Here is a 22,187-nt window from a genome sequence, read left to right as displayed (position 1 = left end):
CTGCAGCAAAGAGTGCTATTGATTTTAATTATCATGCAGCAGGCACACATGGGGATTTTAGACTTGTATGTTAGCACTGGAGCAGGACAATGTGCAGTCAAGTTGATTAGGACGCTTGATGGAATCAACTGAGCTCGCAGGTGTTTGGAACAAAGCTGGTTGAGTGCAGAACATTTTAGTGTGACATCTAATGTGTAAAGGCGGAGCTTTACACGTGAGCTTAATTATGAATAAAACCAACTCCCGGCCTGCTGGGTGCCTAATTACGCATGATTAATGAGTTACGCACTGGAACGCCACGGATCGGGTGTGCAATTCCAGGATTTAGAACAAAGACTTGCTTGTTTCATTAATCCGGAGTGTAAGTGTCGGTATGTAGAGAGGGCAGAGCGAAGGCAATGCAGCTGAACTCTCATGGGTGTCCGCAACGCGTAAAAGGAGCGCACATGTGGGCTCTGTCGCCTCTCCTGCAGGGCAGCGGTGATGCCGAATCGACTATAAAAGAGCGTCCAAGATGCCACTGATCAGTCATTCATGCACTCGCTGCCAGCGCTCTCCAGGACATCGCCTCCGCGCGTGCTGTGCCGGGTGTGCAGCGCTAAACCTCCGCTCTCCGACACATACAGCCGCGCTGTTAACAGGCTTCACGCCGCATTTCTCGCGGATTTCTTGCCGCTGTGCTTCAACCATGCGCGTCAGCTAAAGAAGATTTCAACCCAGAAACTATGTCAAAGAAGAGTCCCGGCGCGCACAGGATGCTCCGAAGCGCAAAGAAGTGAGCGCGACTTTCCAGGAGACACTCCTCGTAAAGTTTTTGAGGAAAAAAACAAACCGGATTTTTTCTCACCGAGCAGACAGGGTGCACTCTGGTTATGGACTATGGATACTTTAAGCCTCTCAGTGAACGCGGTGTCTTACACTGTAGCGGCTGATCTCTCCCCCACTGATGACCCATTTACTGGACCAATCAAGAATATCGCACCCTGGAACTTTACTGTCCTAGCCGTGCTCATGTTTGTGGTCACCTCGCTGTCTCTGAGCGAAAACTTCCTTGTCATGTTCGTCACTTTTAAATTCAAACAGCTCAGACAGCCGCTGAACTACATCATAGTAAACCTGGCCATCGCGGACTTTCTGGTCTCGCTCACCGGCGGAGTAATAAGTTTCCTGACAAACGCCAGGGGTTACTTCTTTCTGGGGAGGTGGGCTTGTGTCCTGGAGGGGTTTGCGGTTACTTTTTTCGGTAGGTTCACCTTTTTTCCCATCGTTTTTGGTGTTATAATTGATAAATAGAACTTCCATAATAACTGTAGGTGCCAGTGTTGGAGCTTTTTACGCACATGTCGTAGAGATGTGTGTAAAACAGCTCCACATGGCGCCTTTTCAGCTCTCACTACAACATCTGTTCATAAATTAAAGCATCTGGGAGGAAGGTGAATTAAAAATGACAAATTGATTTCACTAACCCTGCTGCCAAAATGAAACTGATGATCACAGGGTGTGAAACTTTTTCTCTGTACCCCCTTTTTTGATAGATCGGTGAAATTAAATAAGCACTTAGAGAAGTTATTCTCAATAAGCATTAAATACGGTTTCAGACTGTATCATATATAGTATATTAACAACACAGAAGTTGTTTGGAGTTTGTAATGTTCAAATACTGAAATTTAGAAAGTTCTTCTTTCATCAGGTTCAAAAGTTAATTTTCTATATCTATCCAATATTGAGTCTATATGTAAAACTCTATAAAACCACAAGGATTGGGATGACCGACATCAACATCAGTGTCATAAAAGTAGTTTTCTCCATATTTAATTTCTAATTTCATATGGTCAGAGCACGTGAATGAATATCAGGACAAATTACAACATGTAAACATGATAAAGCTAGACCCTTTATTCGGGTTACAAGGACATACAATTAGAAAGTGACAATATAAAAACAAACACATGCAGACATTAAAAGTAAAAAAAAAATATTTAAAAAATCACTGAGCAACAAGTTAAATTTAAAGGGAAAAAAAATCTAAACTAGTTCAGACAGCAGTTAAAAAGTGTCTTTGTTTGGTGTTCACTGTCACAACAACCATTATGTCACAATTTCAGTGGACTGTATAGGGACCCTAACAAAAGCCTGTTGAGAGTCTTTCTGGCAGAATGCAAAGCCATGCTCAGGAGCCTCCTCACACTCTGCGCTGCATAACTCTCCATAAGTAGGTTACCAGTGCTGTGAACACCAATAACATTAAACTAAGTCACTGGAGTGGTTTGGTGGGACCACTGGTGTCTATTGAGAAGCCGACAGGGCTGGAAATTAAGGAGAAAGGAAATACCTGACTAATTCGGGCAATTGGATTTGGTAACAAGGTTTGTGAGATCCTGTTTTGGCAACTTGGCAAGCTCAGAGTTAACACAGAGTCACAGGGCATCTGTTTAACACCATTAACGTGTCAGAAAACAGAGTAAATGATAAGCCTCATATGATTCTACCAGAAAGTAATTTTGACATTAAATAGTGTTACTTGTGGGAGTGTAATAAGACAACTTTCTTTGTTTGTTTTTGGCATTTCTCTTAAATTGACTTCGCTCAGATAAAAGGAACAAACATGGACCTGCCTTTATTGCAACAATGGTTGATAACATGCAACTGACAATAGAAAAAAATGAGGTACAAACAGTATTTTTTCTGGTTTTTCAAACGTACATTTATATTTTATTTAAAGTTATCTTTGTATATATAGTCATGAAACCAAACAACTTACATTTTTTAAGTAACACATAAAAAAGGTCAAATATCCTCTACAGTTCACCAAAGTATTCCTTGAAGTTCTTGAGCCTCTAACTTAGAACCCCTGTTTTTCTTCAACCAAATGGTCATCAAGACATGTTTTCAGGTAGATGTAGCGACTTGTGAATCACAAATATCTCTGCCCTAAATCATCTTCTGCGTTTTGGTCTATTTTAAATGGGACCATAATTCACTAAAATGAACATCACACTGTACTCAGAAGCCTTGAAACTAGAGACTGAGAGCATAAACTCTTCAAGACAATGTCTACTGAAGGTATAGATCAGCTGAAAGGTAGGTGTGTTTGATCATAGATGCCTTTGCAATCAAACCTCTTTTTTCAAACATATGTGTCGCCCTCTGCTGGACACTGTTGCTGATTCTAAATACAACACAATACAAAAGTATTGAGACATGGACGTTCATGTTGGATCCTGGGGTATTTAGTGATGTATTGGATGTATTAAACACATGTTTAAGAATCCCTTCATTACTGCGCTGACTAGAGAAAAGGGTGGAGCATGAGAGGGGTGCTGCTTAAAGAAACTATTTGACAAAATTAATGATCCTGTGGAGCCATGCTGATGTGTAATCAATAACATGCTGAGGTGTCATGTTCATCTTCAACAGGCCACTCTGTTTTTAGCCTTGACAGCAGTTTTAGTGACTGACAGGTGTGTTGCAGTGGTGTCACCTGTGTGGGTGTGTGTAAGTAAATTAGATAATGGTTTAACGGAGCTGGTCCAATATGCTTCACTTAATACTCCACTGGGGGAGGATATTTTCTATCTTTAGTCTCACCTGTATGTATAAATACATAAACACTTATTGAACTGGATGGCATGTTTTCTAGAAAAATACACTCTTTGACGGTCAGCTACAAAAGCAGCATTGGTGTTGTGGTGTTGTTGCTCCAGTGAACCTCTGCAGAGGCTCTTGTTTTAAATGAGTGTGACTTTAGCTGAACATCCTGGCTTCCTCCTCTCTCTTTTTCTCTCTCCTGTGAGCCGGCTGTAGCGCTGGCTTTGGAAGGAGATAGGTAATTAACCGCTCTGTGAGAGTGACTTATTACTATAATTAAAGTTGGCTTTTTTTAGCCCATTAGGAGGCAGTCTAATGCACCTAACCCTGATCATTAAACTATTTCCAGCAACGGTGCCACCACTTTTACCTCTGTGCAGTGCTTTGTCAGGACAAATAGGGGACATGATCACTCAAGAGGGAGATGTAGTTACCAGACTATCTCAGCTGGATATAAAGAAACATTGAAATTTACACCTTAACATTAAACTTTTGAAAAACAGGCAAAGTGTTCCGGAAGCAAAATTAAAACACAAAATGACAAGTTACAAAAAAGTCAAATGTAAATAAAAATAGATTTGCTATGACAGATCAATAATCATTAAAATCTTTAATAACAGTTATCTATCAGACATTTTTATGATGTTACTACAAAAATGTCAAAGTTTACTGGTTCAAGCTTCAAATACAAAGATTTGCTGTCGTAATTATTTAAACAGAAAATATATATTTTTTAACTGTTTGAGAAAAAAGGGATCAAACTCAAGAAAAAAAAGAAGTATAATAGAGTTATTCAAATCCAAACCTGAGTAACGATTTAAAGAAAACTAGAATTTTTTTTTTATCAAAAGCCAGAATAAACAAGGTCTTTAATATCCGTTTAAACGTTGTAATACTTAAAAATAAGGGATAATTGCAGAAAGCGTTGAGATTAGCTTTATTCTTGTGTCTGAGACTTCTACAGTTTTTAAAAAGTACATGTCGTCTCTTGTTTTTGACCTCCTGCTGTCTTCTTCAGGGATCGTTGCCTTGTGGTCGCTTGCTGTTCTATCCTTTGAGCGTTTCTTCGTAATCTGCCGACCTCTTGGAAACATCCGACTGCAAGCCAAGCATGCCATCCTGGGTCTCCTGTTTGTCTGGACGTTCTCCTTCATCTGGACCTTCCCTCCGGTTCTGGGCTGGAACAGATACACTGTGAGCAAGATCGGAACCACCTGTGAGCCTGACTGGTGAGGAACTAGCTTTGTATGGTCTCATTACAGAATTTTGACTCTGCATAGGGTTAGACGGCAGAAATGCAAGCCAGAGGAAAATGGATGACCCCAAAGTTTTTGTATTAATGCTTATTTTATTTTTTGTGCCACTTTGAGGCAGCACAAGGGGTCATGCACAGAAACCTTTAGAAAATACAGGAGTACTTTCAACTTGGATATACTTCATAAAAATAAATATGCAGCAAAATGAAGCCAATATAAATGTGAAAAAATGGACATTGGCCCTTACAGCCTAGTACAAAAAATGGGTTTAGTTTATGTCACTCATTTCCCTATGACAACTTTGCCAGGGTTGACTTTTACCATAAAACCTCCAATAAAAGCCTACCCCAAATTAAAGCAGGGTCCCATTAGTAGCAAGGTGTGGCTGCATGTTTTGACAGATAAAGGCAGGGTTTCAATCTGAAGCTTTTATACATTAACTGGTTGTGCAATAAGGCGCTTTATTTTTTTTATTTCACTGAAACACAAAAACGTCACATTTGCTGATCATACTGACAGTGGCATAGGGAAAACCGGGTGACCCGAATGCTGTCAGGCCATCAAGTTTGATCAACAAAGCAGCAGGAAAAAAGAGAAAAAATCTAATTGCAGAGTAGCTGGAGGACCAGAGTTAACAATTAGTTGGCGTGTATGTGAGCAAATCTAGGAATCTAGGTGATCAGGAAGAAGACTGACGAAAAATTCATGCCAGTTAGTGACAAGACAGGGAGGACCTTACTGCTTGGGCTCGCTGAAACAATGGATCCCTTATCTTTGCTGGACAAAAGTACAAATAAAGGCAGGGAAAGCTTAAAAAATGAAACAAATAAAAGCCTAAAGGCTACTTATTGAAGTTTCAGAGTAACTCACCTGCTATATAAAAACTATATAAAGATTTGAAGACCTGCATTATTAGGCATTTGGTCTCCCAAAGTGGCGGATGGATGCTGCTGGCTGTCTGTCAGGTATCACTCTTGCAAATTCCGACACTGAACTGAACCTCTAGATTTTGTTGTGAGGTTGGAACCTTTTAGATATTTTTTTATCCAATTATCAAATAATCTTTTCTCCCTGACCGTCACAGCAGTTTTGCTCCAGGATTTTCCAAAAATTGTATGAAGAAACTTTTTTTTGTCATGTTTCTTGTAACTTTTTCAATATAAAGCCAATGTGTATTCTTCTTTAAGCTCTGCTTTGGTCCCCACCATGTTGGCAGGGAGATATCTGGCTCAATTGCTGATAACTTATTGAAGTCTTTGCTACTAGCTATTAAGCTAAAACGAAGAGCTGAAAATGCATAAAAGATGCCCTCCTGCTAAAGGGAACTGTGCAGTCAGGACAAAAACTCTGAGGGTTTATCACTATGAACCACACCAGTGGATCACACATTTTTCCCCTATTAGAGGTATATATTTTGTCATGCAGCATTGCTGCATACAAAGTTAAAGAAAAAGACATGACTAGAAATAAATCTAAGTCAGACAAAAGTAATCGTGAATTTGCAGGAGTAGAGTTTTTTCAAATGAGCAAGGAATTGAAGCAACATTGGACGGGTTGAGATTCCCCTGGCATCTTCAGAAACGGACGATTTAAACATTAAAATAACTACTATTTTAAAAGTTCTTTTTGGTCTTCTCTGTAAGACAGATGTGACTAAGCTGGAAAATTGTGCTCTAAAAATCAGCTTCACAATTTATTTTTTAGGCACCATTGACCTAATTTACTGTAATTGAGATGGCAAAATCTGACCTGGTGTCCAAACACAGCGCAAACGCTCCTAACCTGAATCATTATATTAGACTTTAGCCTTCTGCAGTGATTCAACTCATAATGTGGCCCAGAAATAACTATTAACTTCCTGTACCACACACCTGAAACACAAACAAATGAGGGATAAAGGTTACAGCTGCACTCAGCCCTGTGGCTTGGATCTGCATTGCAGCTTCAGCTCTATAGGCTCACACTATGTAAATATGTCTTATGGAGAACATCAGGAGGCACAGCGGCTCTGACCTTGGCCCTCAGGGTGCCATCTGGGTAATGCTATTTGGCTGCTTTGATCAAAGGCGTGCAGATAGGGGGCTGAGTGTCTGCCCTAAGTCATGTGTGAGAATCTTTACTCACATGAAGCACAGGGGGAATGAATGATTCAGACAATACAATTAAGACATCACCTTATGGAAATACCTGGCGCACAGATGACCTGATCCTCCTCTAACTGCACGCAGCGTGAGATCTGTCAGAAAACATTTGGTGAATGGTAGGAGGTCCAGCAGGTGCAGAGTGCTGCCACATGTACTGCCGGATGCATTTTAAAAGCCTCATTTCTGTGCATCATTTTACATTGAGATTTCAGTGCTGGACTACTTCTGAATTTAAAAAAGCAAACACGCAAAGGTCAGGAGGGAATTCTGCAGGAGAGGTCAGTGTCAGAGGTGTTTGCGTCCTTGGTGGGAATTTGGAAAATATCTGCTACCAATACGCTGTTTTTCAAATCCTTCCAGAGGTCAAGTGTTATATACAACAGTCATTTCGAGACACACACAGACGGAGGTTCCTGCTTAAGCCTATTGCCATACTGGAAAAATGTTCACACATAAAGCAGATCAAGAGCCTGCTAACAGTCCCACATTAAATGATTATGATCATTGTTTGGGTGCTGTTTTCCTTCGAAAGTCTGAACATTATCATAGCTTAATGCTTGCCATTCCATCATATAGCCACTGTAAAATAAAACTGAGGTGAGGATTTTCACAAGCTCTTTTTATATAACCATATATTTATGCCCCTGTAACATTGTGCTTCCAATATAAATGTCCCAGAGGTATAATGGTGGGACCAAGTCATCCAGCCTCTGTGCCAGCACTGGCGGTAGTAACAATGTTTGAAACAGGATTACTGAACTGACTGAGCTGTTAACAAGTTTTGCCTCTCCTGCTTCCTCCCACACTGTAAACTCACTGTGAAATCACACACTGGGACACCAATACTAAGCTGCTGTGGCTTAAGTATAAAAGTAAAAAGGTGTGATGATGGGGATTTCTGGAGCGGTTAGTTCTTGGCACACTGTAGCCCTTTTTACATTGCAATTAATCAATACAGCCTTCCCGCCACCATGCCTTTGTACCTATACAATAAATTTGGTTACGTTTTGGGACACTTTGGGCGGAGACGTTTTGGAGGCTTTGATGTACAGTTGTGAAAAAGCTTTGGCTCAGTCACATGCCATACCTCCTGGCATGCTTTGAACAACAGGAAGCTCATTTTGTTCTGACTCTCATAGCGAAGGGAGAGCAGATCTTTGGTGCTTCATGTCACAGCTACGGCTCACGTGCTGTGAGCTGTGCCTGTGACAAGCTGCTCCCATGGGCTATGCGGCTGCTCCAACCTGTTGACATGCATGCAAAATTGAAAGAATAGAGACTCCATATGGACACACACTGCTCTGGCATGCAGTATGGACCAGCCATAATATTTTGAAATTGTAGACCTTAAATATGTCAACATGTTTAAGGTCAACATGACCATGCCATGAAAATAAAGCTATTTTGACCATTCAAAAGAGAGTACCTTGGATTTGTTCCTTGGTTGGTTTCAAGCCCCAAATATGACTAAGTTACAGGGCAGGAAAATGAAGACTTGATAAAGAGAAGTAAGTAGTAAGTAAAGTTGGACTTACAGTAAACAGTAGCAGAGTTCATGTTCATTTTTCATATAACAAGTATCTATGTGAGCCAGCAAGCTCAACACAAGTTATTATCAATCTAGTGTGCCATTGTTTTGGGAGGTATTTTCAATACAAAAATGTCTTCGTCCCAATATCTGACATTCTGGACGTGACCATAGATAAAACAGTCATAAGCAAGTGACTTGTATACTTTATGTTGTTGACTTTACTCAGGTGACCATGCTGGGGTTCTCCTTTAAATATATGTATATATCCAGCCATCAAAAAAATGGCTATCGACACAATCTTTGGTGGCTAATCTACTCACATAACTTGACAAATTATAGCTCATTGCATATCCTTTTGTACTTAATATTTGTTTGTGAACAGTAAAGGGGTCTATCAGAAACCTCATTATACCAGAACTGTCTTTGGACCCCAGCATTGCCACTTAAGTAAATTGTGGAGTTATCATTGATTTGAATGTTAACCTTCTGTGTGGTGTAGGAAGTTTTTTAAATATACTTTGAAATTGTTTGTTTTGTTTCTTGTTTCTTTTATAAGTGAGATAGTGAGGGTTGTGAGATTTTATGCAGCATATAAGTGGAAAAAACAAGCAAAAACCCATAAACCTGTAAAATTTGAAAATCTGTCACCCCAAATCTGACTTCCACAAAAAGTCAGTGTTTCCATAGCTGTCAAATGTGAAGCCAGACTGAGCTCTCAGTTGAAATGAGGAGACTGACTGTGACAGAGGACAGTGGAGAAGAGACTGATTCTTTCTATAATTAGATTTTTGTGCGATTGTTTGACGGAAACGTCTGGACTGGTTCATGTGACTCACCTCATCAAAAATGACAGTTTGTCAGGAGACAGTGTTGTTAAAATGTTGTCTAGCTGTTATACAGCAGAGCTCATTAAGTCAAAGGTGTCAAATTACACAGGCCTCTTGTCCAAATTTTAAAGCTGCAAAAAAAAAACTGAACGCTTCATATCAAAGAGATGTCTTATCATTTATTCCAGCAATCAATATATTTCAGATTAATACTGAGAGCCAATTGGTTGACTCAGATAGGTGCTTTAGGGAGAAGATGCCAGTGACTGACAGCTTGTTCCCACAGAGACCTGAAAAAGTTCTTGCTTAGCATTTGGCTGCACTAAAACTGTGGTTTAATGTACCCAGTCTGAAATGTTTACCAGACGAATACCACCTGACTACCAAGAAATATCCCTGGTAAAAAATACTTACAGAGAGGTAAAACATTGCTGCACCACTAGTGTCTGATAAGTTAGTTAACAACTTAGTTAACAACAAAGTTGTAACTAATATTTTAGACATTTAATTAATATTAGATATGCTATGTCCTCCAGTTATAAACAGTTCATGGATGAGGACTCTTTTTGAAGAAAAAAAACATACCTATCGTTATGTATCGTATCGCATCGTATCACACTGTATGGTATGGAATGGTACTGTATTGTTTCAGAACATATTTTATAAGTATTTAACATGTCATATCGCATAGTATACCCTATTGTACCGTAAAATATCATATTGTGGTTTTTATAAGGTATCGTACCATATCGTATCGTATTATGTCGTACCATATCAAACTGTATCACATTGTATTGTACCATACCGTATGGTTATATATTGTGCCGCACGGTGTTGTGTTGTACTGTATTATATTGTATCTCATTGTAGCATACTGTACCGTATCATAGGGTACAGTATTGTATTGTGTTCCTGAATCGTGTCGTACTGTACCATATTGTATAATACCGTACTCTGCCATATAATCCCTTTTTGTCTAGTAATGTATTGTTTTGAAATCTGCTGTGTCTATCAATCACTATATGGTAGTCACCACTTGCCTGAATTACTATTTTTCAACAAAAGACAATTTAGATCCCAGTAAACCTATGCATTATTAATTAGAAGGACTGAGGTGTAAGTCATCCTGTTCTAAACATGCTTCCAGCCACATGTCTTTGATTTAACATAATGAAGATACATAAATATAAATACAAATACTCACTGTGTCTGTTAGGTACTTATATTTGAATCTGAATTTGGCAGTGGAAGGTAATCTCATGGAAATGACAAAATTAGTCTAATTTAGTGACCTCCAGGCCTCCAATTATGTCACACAGATTTGTCTCAACTCTGAAATTTTCCTTTTAACTGAAACTCAAATGATGAAAAACACTTTCATCCTTTTCTCCAGCAAGATAAAAGCCTCTGAATGACAAAATGACATTTCACAGCAGCTCGTGGCTGGAAAATGATGGGACTGTTAACTGCTCTCTTCTTAAAGGGACAACCAAGTGTTGCTGTTAAGCTGTCACCTTAAAATACATAAATATACTGTCTCTTTCGGTCAGGTCTACTTGTTTGGTTGTGACCTTTTGTTAAGCTGATAAAATGTGAACATCTTTGTTCTTCACCTCTGAACAGGTATTCGACCAATATGAAGGACCACACCTACATCATCACCTTCTTCACCACCTGTTTCATCCTGCCCCTGGGGTTAATATTCTTCTGTTATGGAAAACTCCTACGGAAGCTCAGGAAGGTCAGTATGAGTCCTGACACAACAAACATGGAAATCAAAAAGTGATGACAATACTGACTACATGAATGAGACTCAGGAAACATGAGACATGTTGAGGAAATGTGTAAATTCTACATAAAATCTGATTACAATGGGGCGAGTGTTGTGGTTTACAAGAATTTTTGTTGTTGTTGTTGTTGTTCTCTTCTAAATAAGAAATCTGGGTGACAGTATGTAAAAGAACCCAATCAAAAAATATGATTCTCTATGATTTTCATCAGAAATGGTTGATCCACACTGGATCCGAGCACGTCACCAAACTGGTCAAGGGTCAGCCTCAAGTAGCTGGAGGCAAGAAAGATAATCCAGACACAGTTCTAGGAGAGGGGGAAATTATTGGTGCTATATGTTCCTCAGGGCTATGTTGTGAATCCAATGATGAGAGTGTGTGGATTCACAATTTGTCTGAACTGCAGAATATTTGCAGATTTTGTTTTAATCAGCCAAAAATAAACAAAAAGACAATGATAGTTTGCTTCACTTTTGGATGATGCTAAACAGACACAAGAACTGGTGAAATTTGTGAGTAATCTTCATCCAACATGAATCAAAATAAGTGAATAATAAGAGGTGAGGTGATGATGAAGATGAAAGACTTCAGTACAAGTAATAGACGTGAAACTCCAAATTTGTTCACACCCTTATAAATATAAACTGTCTGTAAAGTTACTTTTACATTTCATCCTGGTTCTCTCTTTCCTTGAGGTGTCTCATGGTCGTCTGGCCACAGCCAGGAAGCCGGAGCGACAGGTGACCCGTATGGTGGTGGTGATGATCGTAGCATTCATGGTGGGCTGGACGCCGTACGCAGCCTTCTCCATACTGGTCACAGCTTATCCGACCATCGAACTCGACCCCCGGCTGGCCTCCATCCCCGCCTTCTTCTCCAAAACAGCTGCTGTGTATAACCCCATCATCTACGTCTTCATGAACAAGCAGGTAACTCAAACTTTTCATGTCAGGAGTACTTCCTGATTCAACCATTTGAATTAATGGTTACCTGTTGTATTCATTACTTCTTCCACTTCTCAGTTTATCTATCATGGTTACAGCAGGTTGTCAGGTTGTTGGCTGCAGCACATCAGTGTATGCAGCAGATGACAGCCGCTGAAGAACGCTGAGATATTTTTTCTGTTGTTGTCGGGCGTTAGCCTGTCGCTCAATAATGCATGCTGTATGAATAAAAGAAAGGTGAAATCCAGAGAGTACAATTGTCCGTGCGTGGATCCGTTAAAAAATACATTAGCTATCTATTGTTTGGTTGTGAAAGAGCCGATGCTGACATTTCATGCCATTTACCCGTTCAGTTTTACATTGTGCTGTCCAGCCATTTGTCAGGGTAAGTGAGACACACACTCTTATTGACTATGTTCTGACTATTGACTATATGACAGCAGCCATTTGAAAAGAGTGATTATGTGCAGTTCTTTAACACATGAGATCCAATCATTTGAGCCACAGTGCAGCATTTTTAAAGTTTCTCTCTAAAACAGATTGAAGTGAAGCTTGTTTTTTGTTCCACATACATTCACCATCCATGCCTATTCATAAGACCCATAAAACTAAATTCAAGAGGATGAAGTTTTTCTTGCTAGCTCTCTTGTAAAATTTCTGCCAACAGTCTGGGTGAGCTGAGAAACTGAGCACAGCAAGACATATTCATTCAAAGGGTTAAATTACCACCCAAAGAGCCTATTTTATGGCTGCAGGTTGACAAACTCTATTATTTGTAATTTAGACACCAAAGTATTTAAAAATATAGCCCAGGCTAAAAAATATTGAATTCCCCTTTAAGCTAAGTTGTATTAGTTTTGTCTGTGTCTCTGTAAAATTGATTTCCGTCATTTAAAGTAATATTTTGCATGTTTCACACTAACATTTGCTTCCCTTGCTGAATGAGAGATTTATAGCGTTCCACATAAGACCTTCATAACAGGATTATTAGGAGCTGTTAATTGGAGAATGTGGCACTCAAACAGCAGAGTAATTGCTTTATTTGTTTAAGTCAGCAGTGCTAAACGAGTCAGGTCATATCTGCTCCAAGATGTTAATGTTTCTATCTTTGCCTGGCCAGCTTACTTCAAATTAATTTAACTCATCAATGTTATTATTTAAACTTTCTATTTCAAGAAGACAAGACAGACTTTTCTTACAGTTTCTGTGTCACTCCAATGTTACCAAATTTAGAACCCAACTAGATGTGTCAACACTTCTTGTATTTTTGAATTTAATTTTCCTACACTTTATTTATTTATTTATTTAACCTTTATTTAACCAGATAAAAGACCCATTGAGATCGAAACCTCTTTCGCAAGGGTGACCTGGCCAAGAGAGGCAGCAACATACGTCCTAGTAAACAAAACAGACAGATAACAACGACAACAAACATTAAAATATAAAATACAAGCAATTTGATAAAATAAAGTGCAGAAGTTATTTTACAGTTACAATTTAAGAACACAGGCACTGCTCGAAGGATTTCCGTTGTCGTTTTCTTAAGATAGAGCGGAAAGCTTCCAATGAAACAAATGCTGACAGTTTCAGTTCAGATTGGAGGGCATTCCAAGCAGAGGGGGCAGAGAAACTGAATGCTTTTTTTCCCGTTTCAGTTCGAACACGAGGAGTAGAAAGATGCAAAATGTCATTTGATCGTAGGGCATAACAGCTTCCAGTTCTCTGAAGAAAAGTGCATAAATAAGTAGGAGCCAAGCCAAGAAGAGCCTTATAAACCAGAGTCATCCAGTGTGTATATCTCCTTGTATATCTACAAGACTTACTGTCATTAATATGGATTCAAAATGGAGCTCCATTTTAGGAGCAGTATGAAAAGATTCAAAGAAGTGTGTTTTGAAATTGACTCCTTTAGGATGTTTATCATAGGTGTGTCTTTTTTGTGAAGTTAAGCAATAGAGAAAACCTGGCTTGACTCATTTTGTATTTTGAGTTGTGTCAGTCTCAACGAACAGACAGGAGTAAACTGCAAGGAAGGCTTTTTAATGTCTATTGTGTACAAGGTTTTAGCAGAGAGGTTAATTCAAAGGCATTATACTCCATAAAGCGAACAACGTTATGAACTTCTTTGATGTGGGGTCAACAGCAAGCGCTCACGAAAAACATAGATGTTGTTGACGTGTCATGCTTAACTTAAATTAAGGAACATTTACAGTGGTTCAACTGATAGTGTCCGACTTGTGTTCGGCCCTATAGCTTTGTAGATCATGTTTTCATTACATAAAGACTGCAGAATGAAGCTATTAAGGGGATCCACCTTTTTCTTTTGCGTTGTTTTCTTGAAGTAAAGGTTGATTTTTACTGCTGTGTCGCCCCTACGCAGCAAGAGCTGACGCGGACATGAGCACCACATACTTGTGCGTCGATGTGTCCGTGACACGCAGCGATTCTCTGCCGAAGCGCTTGAGGGCAGTGCAGTCTCTCTGATAGCCGGTCGCCTGCTTCCCTGCCCCGCTATGATCTCTGTTTACTTTTCCACAGCAATTCCGAGCGTGTTATGTTAATCTACAGCTGATACATGTTGCTGTTTATCATACAGACATGATTACAGGGAAGAATAGAGAGGAGGATATGAAATATATGGCTGATGTGCGGGGATCTCGGAAGTGCTGTAAATGTGGCAAATTCAAAACTGTCGAACGGACCAATCACAAGGCTTGCGGCCCGCGTCAATCCTACGCGTAGTTACACTTTTGAGGAGGTGCACGTCAGCTGCGTGTGTAGGCCTCTAGGTACGGGAGCTACATGGACCTCCGGCGTAGGCTACATTGTTGATTCAACACAGAGGTATAAATCAGCCTTAAGAGGTGCTTATCACAGATACAGTGGGGCATTTATCATTTTGTCTCTCATAGTTGAAGTGCTGTAATTACAGCCCTCTCTCATCTTTCTAAGTGGGAGAACTTGCAAAATCAGTGGCTGACTAAATACTTTTTTGCCCCACTGTAAGTGTATCACCTACAGGGAATGTCGATCACCTTGGCCCTTTTGTTGAGAAACTGCTTGTCGAACAAAAACAGAAGCTAGGCTTTCAAACACCAAACGATGGGGTCAGCTCTACCATGTAGTTTAGCTTAAGAAACTCCAACCCAAACCCTTATGTTGATGTTAATGTAAGCTATATTTAGAACATGTCAGCACTCCATTCATTTTCAAAAACATGACACATGTATTTTCAGTAAATAAAGTTTTTGGGTGAAAACTGAGCTTCACTGGGGCACCAGTTTAGCTAAGTGGTTAAATTGCATGCCCCATGCACAGAGGCTTTGGTCCTCACCAGCAGGCGGCATGGGTTCAAGTCCAACCTTCTACCCTCTGCTGCATATCATTCCAACCTCTGTCTTCCCAGCTTCCACCTCTATCTACTGGGCTATCAACTGTGAAAAGAAGCATAAGAACCCGAAAATAAAACAAAATGATACAATTAATTAAAAAAAATAAGATTTTCTGTAAAATTTAGGCACAATGTTACAATACTTTCATGACTTCACCAAGCAAAATTGCAAGATGTAAGCTTGTTCATGCTCCTGTGGAGAGCTTTCAGTTTGTGATTTTGGCGCCTCCTGTGGACAAAATCTCACGTCTTAGCTCATGACTGATTTTGTCCTGTGCATGTAAATGTTGTGTTTTTAATCAAAAATTCCCATCTGCTTTCCAACATATCCCTCACCATGAATCTTTGCTGCAGGAAATGTTAAAAAAAGGCTGTTTCCAATGTGAGCTGTTAAATGTCTTGTTAGACACCTACCAGGCAGCAGCAGCAGTTAAAGTCATTAAAAATAAGTAAAATTAGAAAAAAAAAAACAGATTAGAAACATCCAGTCTGATTGGTAACAGTCGAGAAGCATCAGTATTCATTTCAGGCTGTTTCAAAAACGGCTGAAAACTCCTCACAGGAGCTTTAAATGGTTAAAAAAATTAAGAAAAATATCCCTTCAGTAATTAAACCCTTCATAATTCACGAGGGAGAACTTGTGCAAACAGTTCATGCCTTCCAGCAAAACAGTTTGTGTGCAAAAACAGACCGCACAGTGGCCTAACTGCTCTTAGAAGGCTAAACTTTGGTTTCTTTGTGTGACTGGTAAACACAAACATGCTGTGCACAATTTACTCATCAGTCATCTTCACCTCTGACTGCAGCTTGGAGTCACTGCACTTTAGGATTGTCCTGAGAAGCTCTTGTCACACAACACAGTCTTTAACATGTTAGTATGTTCTTTCCAGTGTCAAACTACTCTGTTCTCCAAGACAAGTTTTTATCCAACATGACAGGTTTTATTTTTATCAGCACAATTCTTCAGGTGCAGTCAGTAGAGTGAACATCAAAACTGTCAAACCTGGTTAAGACAAACATGAGGCGTGCTAAGGGGAGAATTTAAAGTGATCTATTTTCAGAAAGAACAGAAGTCCAGCTCTACATATGCCAGGGAGCTGCATGGAGTCTGCATGTCCTTCTGATTGCCCCGATTCTGAGCTGCACTTGCTGTGTAAATGGGTCAGCCAAAGCACAAATACAGGGGCCGGATGAAAATAAGGACAGTGAGAAGACAGAGTATGATCTCAGCCATAAAGAGTGCTTGTAGAGTCAGTCGACCTCTAGTGCTTGAGTGTGAAATCTCCCCGTCTCTCCGAGCTGCTTAACTATGTGAGGTTGACAAGTCTCAATGAGTTTCCTTAATGCATATGGCTGCTGCGACTGCATCCTGGTATCTCTTACTTACTTAATATCAAAGGTGAGATAAAAAAGCCATCTAGAAATCTTTGATGTAAAAGAGAAAAACTTTATTGATCTGTTAAGAGAAAATCATTTTTCTCCTCCTGCTCTTGCTACCATAGATGAGTTTTTTTAAACCTCCAAAAATAAAAGCATTTTCAAAGTAAAAATAGTATCATCTTTTGATACTCTTGTTATCTTGATGCATTCATTCAATCAAGTGAGAATCAAAAATCAACCTTTAAGCTCATAAATGAACTCTTGATTGGGAACAACAGAATGAGCTGACTGTCCAAACTGATGATGCTACAATCTACAATAAGCGGCGTGGTTGGAGTCATTTTGTTCTCTGGTTGTCCGTAACCGCCTATTTTTAAATATGATGTTGCATTTGATGGGGTTATCTCAAAATTTTGGCACATTGGACCAAGGTTAAACTTTTTCACTTCTTGTATTTTATGTGGATTAAAGAGTCTGACATATATATTTGTATATGGCAAGCCGTTCAGGAAATAATGATAAATATAATAGCCTGAAAGTCTGAATATTTGGAATGAAGTCTGAATATATTGAATGAAAGTCTGAATATATTGAATGAAAGTCTGAATATATTGAATGAAAGGCTGAATATTTGGAATGAAGTCTGAATATATGGAATGAAAGTCTGAATATATTGAATGAAAGTCTGAATATATTGAATGAAAGTCTGAATATATTGAATGAAAGGCTAAGTATATTGAATGAAAGTCTGAATATATTGAATGAAAGTCTAAGTATATTGAATGAAAGTCTGAATATATTGAATGAAAGTCTGAATATATTGAATGAAAGTCTGAATATATTGAATGAAGTCTGAATATATTGAATGAAAGTCTGAATATATGGAATGAACCTCTGAAAATGTGGAATGAAGGTCTGAATGTGACTGTTTTACAATTAAACAACGCTAAAGAATCAGATGTTAGTATCTACTTATATTTTGGGAAAATCTGTTTCAGTCTGTTCATTTTGCCATTAAGATGACATTTGACGACCTTATTCTCTGTGCAGTAGTATTGCAGAAGCTTTATTCCTCAAAGTTAGAGGCAAGTGTTATAAAACTGGGTATACACATCTTAAAAGCATATTTTAAGGTCCCAGAGTGACAAAGTCATAGACTGAAACAACACAGCATTTAGCTTTTTCATGACACTGTAGGGTAACAGAGGTGTTATTGGCGTTCTTAGAAATCTTTACTGGTCTAAAGGGAAGCTGTTACGAGGCCTGTGTGTTCAATCAAGGGTCATAGATCAGGATTTCATCCCTGAGGCTTCAGAGTAGGAGGTTTAACATCAAAAGCAGGTCAATTAGGGTTTTTAGATTGAATGTAATGTGGAAAACAATGATTGTGGGGCTGTTTGTGGGGACCAGCTGATGTTCTTCCAGGAACAACCATTCGCAGGTACAACCATATATATTTTGTGTGTTTGTGCTTTTACAGTATATATGTCTGTTTGTCTGTTCGTGTCTTAGAGGGCAGTCCAGACACTGTAAGATGTCTTGAATATGCCCCTGTATTCTGATTCCAGTGCAGACAAAGTTATCAAAAACTTGGATAAAAAAGATTTTGAAATTATGTTGCTTCAGTATTTTCTTCTAAAGAATAAGTAGTGTTTGCTAAATGTGTCAACATTCAACATGTTTTTTACCTAAAAAAAAAAAGTTTTATGTATGAAGTGAACACTAGGAAGTAAGCAAATGTGCCACCAATATGTATCATTGAAGTATTTGCACCATTTCAATTTCTCAACTACAGTGTACAATAGTTAATGAGCATTGATTGATGCCTGACATGGGCACTGTACCAAATAATTTCAGTCCAAATATTTTATAAAACAAGAATTTAAAAAGTAGTTGTTTGCCTTACCTTTCGGACTGACCTGATCACCATTTGTATTTGCTTCATGGCATCATACTTTCTACATTAACAGATCAAAACAAAATGTGTTCAGTTTGATTGCATATCAGAGAAATGTGTTGTTGAAGTTGACTACATGATTAAATGTTGTCACACTCACTAGTTGAAACTAGAATCACTCGTTGGCTAAGGGAATTGTTGGTGTTTTTATCATTGTAGGCCTGAAACGCTGGTCATAATTTGTGTCTAATCTGTGGCCCAGCCAATAGCCAATAGCTGGGGCTGTAGCTCCAGTAAATGACTAATGCCATAATGGGATAATGCTCTACTGCCCGTATGTTAACAACCACAGATGTCAGATGTAATCTTGTAGCATGGAGAGGTTTGGAAGTATTTTGATCCAGAAAATGGAGGTAAAGATGTATGTTGGCTGTGTCTGGTTAAACTGGCTTAAAACCACTCAACTGGGACAATGCATAACCATAAGAGGCATGTGGACGTTAACCTGCAAAGTGGACCAGAGGGTGTTGGTGCTAGCACTGCTAATGTTAGCTACATGTCAACCAATTTGAAATGGTTTACACGCAGACTTCCTTCTAAAGTCATGTTGAATAAATTGTGCTCAATTATGACTGCTTACTGAGTGTCTTCCTAGATTCCCCAGTTAGTTGAAATTTGTGAAATGTGTCACTTCAGAACATCCCTAGTGCTTACCACTGTTATCACATACATGCACTTCTTTAGCCAACATGTCGACTGCCACCAAGCAGAGACAAATGGACAGTCACTTTACAGAGTGAAACAGAATGCTGGTGGTTTGGATCCATCAAGGACAATATGGTACAGATCCTCGCTGACAGGTCCTGAAACTCAGCACTGGTTAACCCTTATGTAGCTGAAAGCAGCAGAGAAGTAAATCCAGACAGTTACTGGAGATGGAGGGTGAATTAACCAAGCTGTGTGAATCTCTGTATGATGTTATGTAGCCAAAGATCAGTAGGTTTAGATGAAGGTGTGATATTCAATAAGTGTTACTTCTTCCCACACCTTCACAGATATGTTAATATAATTTATATTAATGATGAAACAGTTTTTTGCATTGTTTCTAAAGCTTTTGTGTCTGTTTGTGTTTGTTTGTTTTATTTTTAACATGTTCGTAATAAACCACTTCAATTTTCTCAGGTTGCATTTCACCACTGAGACAAAATTAAAAAAAATGTTTTCTCCATAACCTCTAGTATGACTCTAGTTTTCTTTTCTTTTACTACGACTCTAAACACCCCCAGTTTTGTGTCCAAAGACAGATGGATGACCGAAACTGCTGTGTGTAACACAATATTACATCTAAAATCTAATTGCTGTTTTAATTGTTCTCTAAGTATATAATTTAAGTTACATAAATTAGTGAAATTTCATACAACAAGTTTGGGCTTGCTACTGCTTACAGTGTTTAAACCAAGCTTAACACAACCCCATATCTATTCCTTAAACATGGCTTCTAATCATAGTTTGATTCCTGTGTTTTTTTGTCCAGTTCAGGAAGTGCCTTATCCAGCTCTTCGCTGGCATCGGGAACATCCCGGACAGCCACCTGAACCAAACCTCAGAGCGACCCGGAATAACAGCTGAGAGTCAAACAGGAGAAATGTCCGCCATAGCAGCACGTATCCCTTTGAGTGGCACTGCATCGGCCAGGTCGGACGATTCTCCAACCGACTGCGGCTCGTTTGCCCAACTGCCCATCCCAGAGAACAAAGTGTGCCCCATGTAACAGTGAACCTAATCCTGACAGGTGTCTTCATACTGTCGGTGAACCATCTCTTATCCAAGGACAGGGTTACAAAGACTATTCTTGCCGATACGCAGGAAGTTAAACGAGAAACTGAGTATGTTTCTGAGGAGTTTTCATAGTGTATGATCTGTGAACTTATTTTGTATTTCACTCGCAAAAGTAGTGAAAACAGTCACTTAAGATCAAAACTTGGAAACACTGGACTCGGGTATGTTACAGTTTTTGTGATTAAAGAAAGAACAGCAGAAGAGAAATGAAGGACCTGTCCAGACAGAAGTGGATTTTGTAAATACTTGCCCTCTGGATGCACTCTCTTGTTGTTGAAGATTATCTCTGATGTTTCATTGAGCGTCACAGTACACCTGCTAGTTTTCCACATTACTGAGGACTGGAATTATGGTATTTTAATCCTGGGCCATATTTTTTTTTTTTTACATATTTTGGTGTTAAAAATGTACAAGTACGTACAAAAGTTTAGAAATTGCTTAAGCACAAGGCAGGCTTTAATGAATGTGAGCTGATCCTTGGGGGGAAATGCACCAAATTAGATGACATCATAGTTCCTGTGTCCACTGCGTTTCTTCTTTTCTTTCCAGCAGCATCTATTTTCTTATCAAAACCAAACTTATTTGGAAAAAGCACTCTCAGTGTCAGCTGCTTTTTGTATCTGTGCTCTCAACAAAGTAATTCAACTTTAGTACAACCACTACCCTTGTCAATACCATAGGCTGTATAATTAATGGACGTATTTTCCGATCTGTTTCTGAAATGCTGTTTTAAAGCCTATCGTCGGCGGGTGCCATATTGAAAATGCTGAGTGCAACCTAAAGTCTGTTGAGGTAGTGTGAGATAAAGAAGGCAAGCCTTTAGACTCTATGCTAACAGCCAAAGGGTGCCCACTTGTCAGTCAATTCAGCCATATCCTTAAATGGGCAAAACTCGGAATCATAATATCTTCTGAACTGCTGCGTAACTAAAAAATTAACTCACGTACAGTGTGTGCTGATAGAGCAATTAGTTATTCAGACCTAAACCGTTTTATTGAACCAGACTGTAAACATGTTTATTTCTGCTGCAGAGATCATCTTTTTAGAATGGGTGTGTGGTTTCTGGTGTTTCTGCAGCCAACCTCAAGTGGACGCTCAAGGAACTGCAGTTTTTTGCACTTCTGCATGGGTGTCATATTTTAAGACCGGAGGTTGCCGCTTGGTCAATACCCTCTTTTTTCCCATTTACCAATCCAAATTAAAGAAAGGGTGGGACTTTCTCAACAACAGTGGCGGAGGAGAACTATCTACACTTACTAGGCTCTGCTTTATCTAGGGTACAATTTCCAGCTGCTTATGTCAGGACATGTTTCATTTCAATCCTCAATTCCAATGCAAATATTGAGCAAACAAAGCAATTTAAACAGACATGGTCACCACCGAGGGAAGCAGAATTGCTGTGACACTACTCTTGTAACTTAGCAAGAATAAGCACTGGTGAGAAGCTCTCTGACACTGAGGCTGTGGGCACTGCAAGCACAAAAAATGCAATTAGTGGACACAGGCCCTTGCTCAATTACAGAAAGGTTTGAAATAACAATACCCAACATTGGAAATAAAAAGTCTGAGTCTGTTATTAGGAAACACAAATACTTCCACA

The 22,187-nt window shown here is 39.1% G+C and overlaps 1 protein-coding gene across 1 annotated transcript; it reads left to right on the top strand.

Moving 5' to 3' along the window:
* The first annotated feature begins 304 nt into the window (after positions 1–304).
* Positions 305–21,582, top strand: valopa (vertebrate ancient long opsin a). Its single transcript, XM_034681592.1, has 5 exons — positions 305–1,243; positions 4,607–4,817; positions 10,970–11,087; positions 11,832–12,065; positions 20,283–21,582. Exons 1-5 carry the CDS (start codon positions 535–537, stop codon positions 20,517–20,519), a joined length of 1,509 nt encoding a protein of 502 aa, XP_034537483.1. The 5' UTR covers positions 305–534; the 3' UTR covers positions 20,520–21,582.
* The last annotated feature ends 605 nt before the right edge of the window (positions 21,583–22,187 follow it).

The sequence above is a fragment of the Notolabrus celidotus genome, chromosome 4 (assembly GCF_009762535.1).
Source record: "Notolabrus celidotus isolate fNotCel1 chromosome 4, fNotCel1.pri, whole genome shotgun sequence".
Classification (NCBI taxonomy): Eukaryota; Metazoa; Chordata; class Actinopteri; order Labriformes; family Labridae; genus Notolabrus; species Notolabrus celidotus.
The sequence above is the reverse complement of the archived record's forward strand: the minus strand, read 5'-3'. Positions and strand labels throughout refer to the sequence as shown.

What these genes read in the sequence shown, in the direction of transcription:
- valopa (XM_034681592.1), top strand. Translation starts at nt 535, where the DNA reads ATGCACTCGCTGCCAGCGCTCTCCAGGACATCGCCTCCGCGCGTGCTG. An exon ending in ACCACCTGTGAGCCTGACTG is followed by an intron (nt 4,818 to 10,969) that starts GTGAGGAACTAG and finishes ACCTCTGAACAG; the next exon opens with GTATTCGACCAATATGAAGG. An exon ending in TCCTACGGAAGCTCAGGAAG is followed by an intron (nt 11,088 to 11,831) that starts GTCAGTATGAGT and finishes TCTTTCCTTGAG; the next exon opens with GTGTCTCATGGTCGTCTGGC.